General features: G+C 30.7%; 1 protein-coding gene across 5 annotated transcripts in view; it reads right to left on the reverse strand.

Moving 5' to 3' along the window:
- Positions 1 to 1,949: 1,949 nt before the first annotated feature.
- Positions 1,950 to 13,689, reverse strand: part of upSET (SET domain-containing protein upSET) — a 43,739-nt gene continuing 31,999 nt past the window's right edge. For all 5 annotated transcript variants that reach the window (XM_072529264.1, XM_072529269.1, XM_072529266.1 and 2 more), the window contains one exon: positions 1,950 to 12,668. In XM_072529264.1, the coding sequence (XP_072385365.1) occupies positions 12,598 to 12,668 (71 nt within the window). In that variant the 3' untranslated portion in view covers positions 1,950 to 12,597. The remainder of the gene's footprint in view (positions 12,669 to 13,689) is intronic.

Below are 13,689 nucleotides of genomic sequence, written 5' to 3' on the forward strand. Positions count from 1 at the left end.
ACATATATATTCCTACTCAAATTTATTCTGTAACTATAAAGCAGATTCAGCAGGTTGCACCTTAATTTTAAGCATTAATATCCGTATCGACATATTCTAATAAGTGGTATACTGTTAGTATCTTTAACTTATCACTAGTATGATATATGTACACCTTTATATGAAATACAGTCAATAATAACAATGGTTGTAAATTTGTATTTATGTGGTAATACTATAATAAAACGTACCTTATGTATTGCAGTATGCAATTTAATGTTAACTTTAAAAAATGCATAAAAGCTGTTAGGAACGATAAAGAACTTGAAAGAAGAATGAAACATAAAAATCTCTACTACATGAAAGCAGCTCCGTATCAAATTAAACATATGACGGGAGATAATAAATAAACTAAAAAAATAAACATTTTATGAAAAAACAATAATTTAAAATATTAGCCAACAAGTGTAGGAGAATCATAAAACTCGGGAACCACACCATCCATACATGAGCCCCTTTCGCATGTCAGTTGGCCCACCTATGGAATTTGCAGTTTATGGCGATAACCATAAACAAATCAGAATCAGAATCTAAATCTCTTAATAAATATGACATTTTTATTAATATTTATTAAAAACACCTTATGGGCTTTTATTTATTTTCAACAAGAACATTTTTTTTTTTCGCTAAATCGTGGCTTTTCATTCACTTACATCAACATACGTTGATTTGTCTTTATAATTACCTTAAAACCAGAGGTAGCTATGGGAAAATGACATCAAAACAATTTTCAATTAGTATCAAATGTATTTTGTGATATTTTAAAGCTTATATTGCCTTTTGTGAGTTTCAAAATGGATCGAGGTAAAGTTATCGATGAGAAAATTTGTTTAATCCTTATTAGATCCTTTTATTCAGGAAAATCAAATTCGGAAATCACAAATATGTTACATTTGTCACAGTATAGTATAGAAAATATAGTCAGAGGATAAAAAACTAGTTTCGGTCACCACAAAATAAAATAACTGAAGCAGATTATTAACTGACGCATTAGTGAAATGTCGCCGGGCAAGTTATCTATCTAGAGCGACGTTGTTGGAAGACACGTTTCTAGACCAACATGTCACCAAGAAAAACACAAATTAGGATTTTAATAATAGTGGAAAGCCACTTGTTAATATTAAAACAAAAGAAAAATAGGCTTAAATGGTCAAAAGAACGAAAGATTGGGCACATTCACGATGTGATGCAATACAATGGAGTGATGAGTCTGGAGACAGTATGAGTCGCGTTATTTGCAGTAAAAATGAAGCTTTTCATCGCAAATGTCTCAAATGAAAAGTCAAATTTCCTGCGTCTGTCATGAGATACCATGCCGTCTAAAGGTGAGTGAAAGTTGCATTTTATCGATGGAATTTTAAATACGAACAAACATTTAGAAGATTTTAGAAGAATATATTTTACCGTTTATGGAACAAAGTTTAACATCAGCGGAAGATTTCAAAACAGGGAAGCGCAGGTTGCCAAAACTCAAAACAGAGTTTAAAATGGATTAAAGACCACGGTAATCCACTTCTGGAATGGGTTTCTAACAGTCAGGCTTGTCCCCGATAGAAACTTTGTGGCGCAAAATTAAAAATAGCATTGAGTAAACAACCTGCAAGGTCCGTTAACGAATTTAAGCAAAAATTTTAAGAAATATGGGATTCATTTACACTGGAATTTTATCAGAACTAGGTAAAAACTATGCCTCGAAGAATTTTTGATGGAATTAAAATAAAGGAGATGTGACTTAGTGGTAAACTTCCACATTTTTTTTGTTAATATTTTAGATATTCTATGCTTTTTTGTAATTTGTTGTTATTTTGTTTAAACAATTGTTTTCATTAATTTAAAAAATATTTTCTATAATTATGGAAATCCAAAAATGTTGTTCAATGAATTAAAACTGTTAAAGTTTATGCTTAAAGTAAAATTTTCTTTTCTTTTCAATCTAAGGTTGGGCTAACTGGCACGAGAAGGGGCTCGTATTGGTGTACTGAGACAACATCCGAAACCGCCAACATTATTTGGGCAGTATATTTAATAGGGGAGACTCAAAACCCGAGTTCTTAATAGTTATTTCTGTATAATTACAGTATAATCAAAATGGAAGTTTAGAATCTAAATTTGGGTAAACCAAATATACAATTTAACACTGAAAGTCCTGTATATCATACCAGTTTAAATGTGGCTACAACATATGAAATCACCACAACTTAACTGAACTGTCATAAATTTGTAGCATAATAGTATGCCATGGCCAAGAAAAAGTCTTCTGATTAAAGTATTAAAAAAGAACTAATTGGTTGAAACCATAATATATCTCTGTAAGACCGATTCCTACTCTGGCTAAATGATGTTGAAACAAATTTAGGTGGATATTGATTCTAATTGACTCAAAACAAAATGTAAGGATAGAGATGAGGTGAAAAACACATAAAACAAATGGAATAGAGTAAATCAGGTATGGGGAAAATGGCATAACCACGAAACACGAATCAAGGAAGAGGCTACACTTGGTATTCCATAATTGTGGATGGTTTTTAATCATTTGCTACAATTTAAAGCTTGTTAATTACTGAGAATTCAACTTTGCCAAAAAATCATCGATACTGATGTTGTCTGTTCCCTATCCTGGTTCATATTCGACTGACAGAGCATGCAGAATTTAGTGGATATATTTATTCAATGACTGATTGTTGATATATCTGCCAGCAATAACAAGTCTACTATAGATTTAGAACTAGAGCTACTAATGAATACCTTGTAGTTTACGGTTGTCATAATATCCAAATATTGGAATAACAATAAAAATAACAAAAAAATACTTATCCCTAATTTTAGCGAGGAAAACAAAAGCTAAAACTAAATTAACAAAACCGAGTTTAAAAACTATACACCGTATTAACGAAATATATGCATTATTCGAAATACTGGTGTATAGAATTAAAATTATTCCATATGGCATAGCCTTAATCGTTTGGTTAGATTAATCAATAATGGAACATTTACATATGCATATTTTCATGCAACTTCCCTCGTGTATCTACAGGCAAGATTTCACTTATACTTAAAGTTTTTTCTGGAAACTGTTTCATTAAGTGGTCTTAACTTTTGAAACTTTAAGATAGTATCACTCCTACCCGAATAGTGTGTGTTTATAATGATCACCGCACGACACTCTGTTATCGACAACACGCAGAAATGCTGAAGATTTTCGGGTTTGGTACCGTTCGCGTCATAAAAAACTGGTACAACACTTATTACCGAAAATCATGTTTTTCAAGTTGTGTAAGTTGATCTTGTCACATGCGTCATTCTAATTTCTAGGGCACTGTTGCCAGTTCAACGAAAATATTATATGAAATCAGCTAAAAGCAGGGCTGTGTGACAGACCGCCAGTTTTGAGTATTCTAAAAACTAAAACATCGAGCATTCTCGATTAGTCAGTCACATTAAATTTGTTTAAACATGCATCCTAAAAAATTCTCATATTAATTTTGTAATTTTTCATTATCTCAATTAAGTACTCATACCTTGATTTGTGTTTTATTATAATTTATGAAAATATTGCAATTCAAATATAGTGATAGATAAAATCAATCTAGACATAACTTTAAATTATTATAATAAAACATTACAGTGAGGTATTGGATTGTAACTGTCACTTTATAATCTATGTAGGATAAAGTATGTTAGTTTTTGTTAATGTTATCGTTCATATAATAAATAATAAATAAATCTTGGTAGTTGGCCTGTGACTAAACTTATTGATACAAAATACAGTTCGTGTTCGGTAGGTAATTGAAGTAAAAAATTAGGTACAATAGATGCATTCCAATGTTCCTTGTGTCAATAATCTAGGTTTAAGATCCTTCAAATATTTTGGATATTAGCTGAACCCTATCTCTGGTTATTAAATTTATTAAATACGGTTTTTTGTTGTTAATGATAAAAATAATACCTATCTAATAATAACTTTATTTTTTTTAATTAGATTTAGTGCAATTCCGTTATCTGTGATGGCAACAGCGAATTAATTCACGAACCACTGTATCCAGTTTGAACCCAGGTTTACATTGGGAAAAAAAGTGTACCAGTTTTATATGACGGGAAGTGTACTTTAAAGCTAGTGATTCCTATAGAATTATTATTTCGGTTTAATTTTATAAATTTGAATTTTGTATTTACATTGAAACCAACAATTAAAGAAAATTAAATAATCGCATCGATGGATGTAATAAATACCTGTTATATTTATATCCAACAATTTCGTGTAGAAAATAATATCTTGTATTTTCTACCACTTTGTAGGAGCCTAACAACTATTATTTTTTATTAATTATGACAATAAAATTAAATAAACAATATTTTAAATAATAATAAACAATCACAAAACTTAATTAACATTGTTTTATTCAACCCATATAACCTATTAAGTCATAAAATAAATTAATAAGATCATTAAACGATGTAAAAATTAGTGACAACTAAATAGAGGGGCAGTATGAAAGAACTGCTAAAATAAGACAAGGCTGCGAAAACAATGCCTGACACTTTACCAAACCTTACTATATTCTACAGTTAATTGTTTGAGTGGATCATTGTATTATTTAAATAAAATGGTGCGAGGTATCTCTACATATTTGTAAGTTGGTGATTATTGCCACAAAAAAAAAACATTCCGTGAATTAGCGGATGACCTTAATATTCCTAAAACCACAGTGTGAAATATAATAAAGAATTATGGGGAAACAGGAAGTATCTTGATAAAAAAAGGTAAAGCCCTGGGTCGTCCAAAACTAGCTTCTGGTAGGAATAGGAGAATAAGCTTGCCAAAAAGTCAAAGCAAGTTATAGCTGAATGGAATCATGAAACTGGGTGAAATTTGTCAAGGGAATGTTGTGGCAACTGGATACATAAATTTGGATTAAAGTTTTATAAGGTTGAATTAGTGGTTGTACTAGTAGTTTAAAAAGTTCTTTAGAAAAAGACAAAATCTAAACTTTCTTGGTCAGTAGAACATTGATCCCGAGTAATTTTTAGCGACGAATCAAAATTTGACATATGTGTTGGTGACTTTCTTATTTTTAGTGTAAATTATGGTAACTAGTTTAATAACGCAGATTCCATTGTAAAATTGGATAAATTATCGGTAGATATACTAAATCAGATGAAATTTTTTTTCGCAATTGACGAAAATTCGTATTATGTTATAAAAGAAGAGGGTAATGAGGTAATTTTTCACATCCTTTCGAAATTGACGAAAATTCGAATTATGTTATAGAAGAAGAGGATAATGAGGTAATTTTGATCGATTTTCATAACACAATGGAAATAATTGTTATGACTGTAGATACCAAACCGACAATTAAGATAGGTAAGCAACAATTTTTTGCAAATTTCTGAAACTTGACAAATCATAATATACAAAAATAAAATAACAATAGGTCGTCTTTCTACGAGTAAATTCATCTTAGAATACTCTGTACTTGCAAATGAGGAAAAGAAGAAAATTTGTAAGTAAGGATATTTTCTAAATATTCACTATTTACAAGATAATCGTGGGTAAAGGCTACATACAATATACCGACAATAGACAGAAGAGGCCAAAATGATAATCATAAAAATTGAATGGAGAACAGTTAACGTCGCTTGAATATTTTATTGAAAAAGTACTAAGTAATAAAACTATTACTCGTGGCGTTATCTCGCTGTGATATAAAATTCTATAAAGGTATTGGCATTTAGCTCTTATGCCTTCTATATTGGCAAAATTTTTAAACTTACGACCTAGAGCACCTTTTCTACTGAAGTCGTCATAACAGCGGCCTGTTGGGTCGATTTGAAGAACCATTATAAGGTTATAATGACCAAGAGATTCTTAGAATTATCTGGTCATAGCTTCTAGTTCATTTAGTTCACGTTCAGGGAGCGCTATGCTGAATGTACCGCCAGACACCAGAAAATTTGCTGCCACAGTGCTGCGAAGGGCACATAAAGCCGTCGGTCCCGGCCACGTTATTAGTCGTCAACACTAAACCTGAACCAGAAGATTACACAAATGTAAGATGTACAATGAGCCAATTGACTACGGCACGAAGTATAAAAAACAATTTCCGAAGAAAAAGTCTTGTTACTCCAGAAATGACGTTCCGGATTTTTGATTTATGGCAATGGACAGTAGACACTTGTTAACAAGAATATGTGTCCGTCCCCTGTAACAAAAATCAGATACCTATTTCGTCCAATTCAAGTGCAACAGACGAGGGAAAATAAAACCAAGGATCATATACCATATCATATAATTGATCTTCAAGCCCCTTTCCTTACTCAAAAAGCTCAAAACTAGACCATAATTCTATATAAAGATCTTATACTATAATTTTAATATTCACTGTTAATACCCAAACCAATACTTTTGGAAAAAGTATATAGCAGGATGAGGCATTGGCGACATAGACCAGCTATTTTTTGGAACGTTTTGAAATACAAAATATTAGAGTTGAACCTACAGAGTTTTGGACAAAATACAGCTTGAGCATATGGATTAAATTAATAGTTTCAGCTTACTTCAAAAGAATTATTCACAGCTTTCCGAGAGTTGGACATGCTACCGTCAGATAGAAATTTCGAGTGGTAGAAGGTTTGTCTCACTGCAGCCTTAGAGGTAATACACTTTCCCCCTATATATACACTTGTACGAAGGATCCCTCGAAAATATCTTTATGCTTACGCTGGCTAATGATCTAAAACGTAGCGACCTGACACCTAAAGATTTTAAGGGTTAGAACAACACAAGCCGTGAAGATGGCCAGATATGATGTCTGCAAAATAATATTTCGAATTCACACTAAATATCAACATAAGCAAGTGAAACAAAAATCAAAACCGATCAAACAATTACTGAATGAAATTCGCTTGGGGCAACCCCCTTACAGTGAAATTGTAAGATATTGAATTGAAATGAAGAGGATTGGAAGAAGAGGTACTGTGGAGTGGTCAATTAGATAACATCTTTATCTCTGCGTTTTTGAAAAATACGAAATGACAACGCCTTTATAAGTTTACAGAATGAATTATTCTGTTTTCAAGCACATATTAAAGATGCGTGATTATTTTCAGCAATCAACAACAAGCAATATACCGTCTGTGTAATGGAAATGTGTGCAATAATCTGGAAAAATGAAAATACGTTTGCGTTGTCTGGCCACTTATGGTATTTTAGATGATGTTACATTGTGTAAAGCTAAATATTTTTTGCATTAACTGTGTTGTTAATAAATGTAAACAGTTATCAATAATAATTCTGTCTTCATTCACACTACAACATGTTTCAACTAGTTGGATTTCATCATACACCATCTACTATGGAAACAGAAAATAGATATCACTGTATCCTGTAACTAGATAGCAACACTGCAACTTTTAGAAAGAAAAGATAGACATTCATGTCTTCTGGAGCATAACACGCCACCCTCTATAAAACGAATTACAAATTTCTTTTTTCTGAAAGGCAGATGTATTTTTACAGAATAAAAATTATAAAAAAGTCTAGGAGATAGCTGGGAATATAGATATAACGAATAAATTGGCAAAAGAAACTCTGAGATACACTTAAAATACTGCTGTGGACAATTTAGTAAAATGTAAAATTTTTATGTGAAAAATAATTAAACAGTTCATGTACTTGTATAAACAAGAAGACTTACTGTCAAAAACTTGGAAATATGTTATGTCTACACGAACTTTCTACTTCTATAATATGAACTGTCTATTTCCTTTTTTTAATGTAATGTTAATATGAAATTAACTATATTACTATAGCAAGAAAGTAGACGATTGCATTTCTTTTCAACTCAAGCTTTACCATTCTCCTACACGTGTTTCGAGGTCGAGGTTTTGCCTTTCGTTAGGAAGACTTGTAGTACCTTGAATTGAAATGAAATGCTGTTATCTATATGGTCGTTATAGTAACATAACATGCCTGGATACGCTGGTAGCAACCTCTAGATACAGCAATAAGAAGTCTCCCGACTTCTTGTTGCTTCATATATTACTATGGATCCTACAATTATGTATGATAAAATTATTATTTATATTTCACTGGTTTCTGTTGTTCAAGTAAAATATGAAAACTAAACAAAACTTTAAAATCAAATCTATTACTTGTTTGTTCAAATATTTGTACAATTTTCTTACTGATTAAAACATGTCAAAAATAATAGTTGGATATTAATGCTAGTCAATGCCAATGTACGAAAAAATTTTATTCGAAATTTTTCAGTGATAAATGTTTTTTTTTGTCCCTTAAAGTAAAATACTAAATATGGAATACAACACTGTCTCCGTCAGTTTGTCTTACGCTAAGCTACCTATAATTCCACAGTTGGAATTAGACTTCTAAAACAAATATTTTATTTTAAAAGTTTTCATGTTGGAGGGAGGCGGATAGAGCTGTAGATGAACTATCCATCCTTCCTATTATATTATTACTTAAAAATTATAGTTACAATATAAGCCAGATGTTTGGATAACATTTAAAGTACAGCAAACGTCATTTATGGAAGGTGAGTATTTCGCCTCTGTTACCGGACTCATCCGACCACTGAAACGATCGGAAGCTCGGCATTAATCCAGTGGTATATCTGCGAGATGTTAGTATTAATGTCTTCTTAAAACCCACGCGACGAAACTTCACTATAATTGGCGTTTGCTGTAGTACTAATGAATAGGGTTTTAAATGATCTGTTAGATTGCTATATGTAATATTTTTGGCTATTGTTGGAGCAGGTTTCTATGTTTGGAGCTCAGTGCTTCAACAATATGGTGAAAGTGTGATAGTACAAATGATATACAGAATGTGAACACAAGTTATGTCATTGTTATAAAAAATTGTTCATCGTTATAGAAAAAAATCTATTCCAGAAATAGTCAATTTTTGTAAATGGCAAAATGATTAAAACCCAAAATGAATTCAATAATAGCAAAAATAAAGTAGTCCGGATAAACTGCAAAAACTAAGAAAAATATCCTTCCTGAGCTATAAGGAGACAATAAAAAATCCATACGTTTCCTGAGAGGAATAGAAGTAGTAGAACTGTAATCATTGGAAGTTGCTCAGACCGAGTAGCAAGGGCAGCTGAATACATGGAATTACATGTATCGCAGCGTATGTTATGACTTTTAACACGCATCTGTATATATATTCGCGTATTGCAACAAAATTCAATACATAAAAATGACTCCGTAGATTCAAAACTGTAACATATTGCAGTATTTTCGATCTTCCTATATGGTCAAGCAAAATGTTACAATTTATAGTTTTCCATAATTTGTCAGAGCACTGAACGCATGTGAAACTGATTTTTGTATTGACATCCAAGGGACTGGCCAGAAAACTAGTTTGTAAGTATTTTCCTAAGACATTCTAAAAACGACCTACTAATAAATAATGTTTTGATATATTTTACTACTTATAATACAATAAAAAATAAGGAACTTACTTGGATAACAAATAGTACGTTTTGCACACGGAGATCAGTGTTGAACTCCAAAGAACACATTTAATATAATCTTTTTAAAAATAGTTGAGTGTATTTTCAATGCCCTTCCCTATTATACACGTTTCAACATATGAATTAATTTTTAGTCAAAATTTTGTGTTGTCTTACCAATTTTCTGCTGAACAGTCACAGAGATCATTACCTAATTATACCAAAGAAAGGAGAACGTCTGACCAATGGATTGTGAGAATTTCTAAAATTATAAACTAATATTTGAATCGCCAAATAGACATTTTAATTGAAAAACCAATATCAAAAATATAAAAAAATATAAAATTATAGTTAGAATTTTTTAGAGTCCAATATTAGTTCAAATTATGTATGATATATCAGCACTTATGGATTAAAGGACAAGTCTTCAATTGCCTACGATTTGTAAATGTAAATCCTGTAACAATCATTTATTTTTCAATTATTTCCATTCAAGTATCAGATGGAGAAGCTCTTGGCGCTCACCTCTTGTAGTATGACCTTAGGCTTAATTAACTTAATTATTTTAATTAGTCCAACACAGTACCTACCACCTAGAATAAATATAAAACCTTATACATGGATCACAATTTTAGGAACTTTTTTGTCCAGAAGGAACAAACACTACCCAGAAAATAACAATTAAAGGATATCAGTATCAGGATATCAGTTCTGTTACTAATAAAGTTGGATTTATAAAATTCTACATTGAAATATTAAATTTCTAACTGAAAACTTAATTTACGATAAAAGTAATAATGAAATATTTTCGAATTGAAATTTTAGTGATGATCAGATATGGAGATAATTGCAGAAGTCGAGTGGAAGTAGCAAACTTTTGAAGAACTTAACCGGATCAATATTTGCAAAGATAATCAAGAGGCTATGGAAGCTCTTAGGTGGCCTAGGCCAGCATGAGAATACCGAGAAGAACTCGATATATTGGCGGAACATGACAGTGTCACAATGGTATGGGTACCAGTTCATTGGGGAATACATGATAATGAAAGAGCTGATAAACCGGCCCATAGCCGGCCGTAGGAGTACCAAAAAGCACCGTCCGCAACTGGAAAAAAACCTGGCTCCAAACAGAGAATGTATAAATGTAAAGTTATTCTTGTTTTGGTAAACTTTTATCAAAATGCAGAAGATCAGTGTTTATCAAATGAAAATGTTTGTACACCTCATTATAATGAAATTTTAAGAAATTATTTAAATGAAATATGTCACAATAGATCAGTGGCCAATTACATCACCAGATCTTACGTCGTTGGTTTTTATTACAACGTATTAATCAATTTTGGTTTTCATTAAATTCAAATTTGCCAATAGCGATTACCGACTATTTCCAAAACTTAAAGAACACGTGTGCTACATGGATGTATACCGTCCCCATTCAATATATATTCGGAGCACATTATGAATCTAGCGCTAGCTGATATAGACGAGGGAATACTTACAAATGGAGAACGACTGAACAATATAAGACACGCTAATAAAACTGTCATTTTTGCAGACAGAAGGTCTGCAAGCGCTTGTCACCAGGGTAGCAGAAAGTAGCAGGTTTGGACTTGATTTTAACATCAAAAAACAAAATTCATTGTTATAAGTAAAAATAGGACCACACCGGGACAATTTTTAGTTAACCAGCAACCTATAATCACCAACTTTTGCTATTTTGGTGCAAATTTAAAAGAACAATGCGAACACTCAACGGAACTTACGGTAAGGATCCAGAAGACAAAATTTGCATTCGTCAAAATAAATCACGAAAATAAAAGGTCCTTTATTAAAAGCTACATATTTTCTGTTGTTCAATAGAAGCATGTTGAGGATTTCCTGGATAGACAAAGTTACCAACGAAGAAGTTCTGTACAGCATGGGTAAAGTGCGCGAACTAGTCATAATCATAAAATGTCGCAGTCGCTTTTTACGCAGCTGTCAACAAAGAAGTAGCCATGTAAGTGTCCAACATCCATATAGATGGAAAAACTTTGGAGACAACGTTGAAAAATAAATGTGAAATCATTGCCAATTTTTTATTATAAGCGGGTCAGGGGTGGAGCAAAACGATCATCATTCGTACATAAATGAGTTTTGGTATGTGTTAAAATATTAACAGCTTCAACTATGTAACAGATACTGCTCGTAGACCAATATCTTTGATTCTAAAATATAAATAGAATTCAAATGAACTCTGAAAATTTTGTAAACTTCAAATCAAATAGAAGATATAATATAATGGTTATATAAATTAAATTGCTTGTCCTTATAACGGTATTACCAATACAAAAACGAACTTTAAAAATACTCATCAATCTATAGGTCAGTCGAGAAAATTGGTCCCCCTTCATGTGGGCGCCAAACAAAAAGCACAACAATATAATCAAATATAAAAACTTTTAAGAAGAAACTTACATATATTATGAACATCTACGTTAACATCACTATTAATCTAACAACCCAATCGGCGGTTTTACTCTATAAAAATAATAAAAAAACTCTTAGTTTTAAAAAACGAGATCAACTCTTAAATAATTTTGTACTTTTACAAATTCTTGCGTCATTGATTTACTATATTTTATCAAATAAAATATTCATAAAATGAACTTCTGTTATATATATATTATATTTACAATATAATGAGATTTCTATGAGCACTTTGATGTAAATCAATGCTGCAAAGATAGTTTGCAATCAAAAAATCAACGATTTTCTAATTTTTTCTACTTGATAAAAATATTTATATACAAGTGTACATACCTCTCTTTTAGCTATATCTACAGAATTTCACACAAAAACTTTACAATCGAGAGCAGAAAAACTAAATCAACAATAACTTTACAATCACCGGAACATAAAAATAACTTAGAATCGATTCGTAGAAAATATTTAGTGCAATATGCACCGAAAAATAAATCTCCAAAAAATTAAACAACTTATTATGTACACTGTGCTTACTTATGCTCAATATTCTGTACAAATAATTAATAACTCTGAAAATTGCACTCTACAATTTTTTGTTTGTTTATTGAAACTTTCACGACTGGGCTAGTTTATCCAAGTTTGGAGGGGGTGACGGATTCCGTCCCTCATACCGAGCATCATCATCTAAAAAAAAATCAATACATAAAATATATACATAAGTCATTTTTATATATCTGGGTCATATATATGCCAACTATGCAAAGTTAGTCAGGCGACCCCTCTCGATTTGGCTTAAAATTTACAGGTAACAAAATCGGAAATTTCGAAAACCCCTCTTTTTCTTAAAAAAATCATATCTCAAAAATATATCGTTTTCTCAAACTTTAGGAAAAATTGTTAAAAAGTATATACTTTAAGATAAAAATAAGCACAGCTCTTATATCAAAGGTTGAAATCATATTTATAAACTTGAACGGCCAAATTCCCAATTTTTTCGAAATTTTACATCTTTTTTGACAGTTTTCTGCAATTTCTCATTATTTTCTCAACCCAAATACCATTCTGAACAATCTGATTCTCTAAAAAATTTTCCAGAAAGTATTGCATTTTATTATCATTTTTCAGCAATTAATTAAATGTCTTGAGTAATTGAAAAAAAAATTATTGTCTTACAATTTTCACAATTGTAATTTATTAGTTTTAAACTATTATACATGCAAAATAAAAATAAATTTTTAAAACTCTATATTTATTTAATCTTTTCTCTGAAAAAGAAAAAAAAAGGAAAATAATTTATCTTTTATAATTCACAATTTTCTAAATTTCAATTTATTATTTTCAGAAATTGCTAAATAATATGATGTGGCTCATAATACTTTTTGCTCTTGCTTGAAAAATTATTAGTATTCACTCTTAAATGGCCGAATTATAAGTCCGCGTTATTTAAAATTTTTCTAGTCGCAAATAATTTTTGTCATTAATAGGTAGTTACTTATTTTTCAAGCAAGAATAAAATTATTAGTTACACCATAGTATTTAGCAATTTTTGAGAATAATAAATTGAAATTTAGAAAATTGTGTAAAGATAAATATTTAACTCTTTTTTAGGATTTTTGGCTTGTGTATAAATTTAAATTTCAGAGAAAAGATTAGAGTTTTAAAATTATAAGAAATTGCAGAAAACTGCCAAAAAAGATGTACAATT

Source organism: Diabrotica undecimpunctata, chromosome 4, assembly GCF_040954645.1.
Source record: "Diabrotica undecimpunctata isolate CICGRU chromosome 4, icDiaUnde3, whole genome shotgun sequence".
Lineage (NCBI taxonomy): Eukaryota > Metazoa > Arthropoda > Insecta > Coleoptera > Chrysomelidae > Diabrotica > Diabrotica undecimpunctata.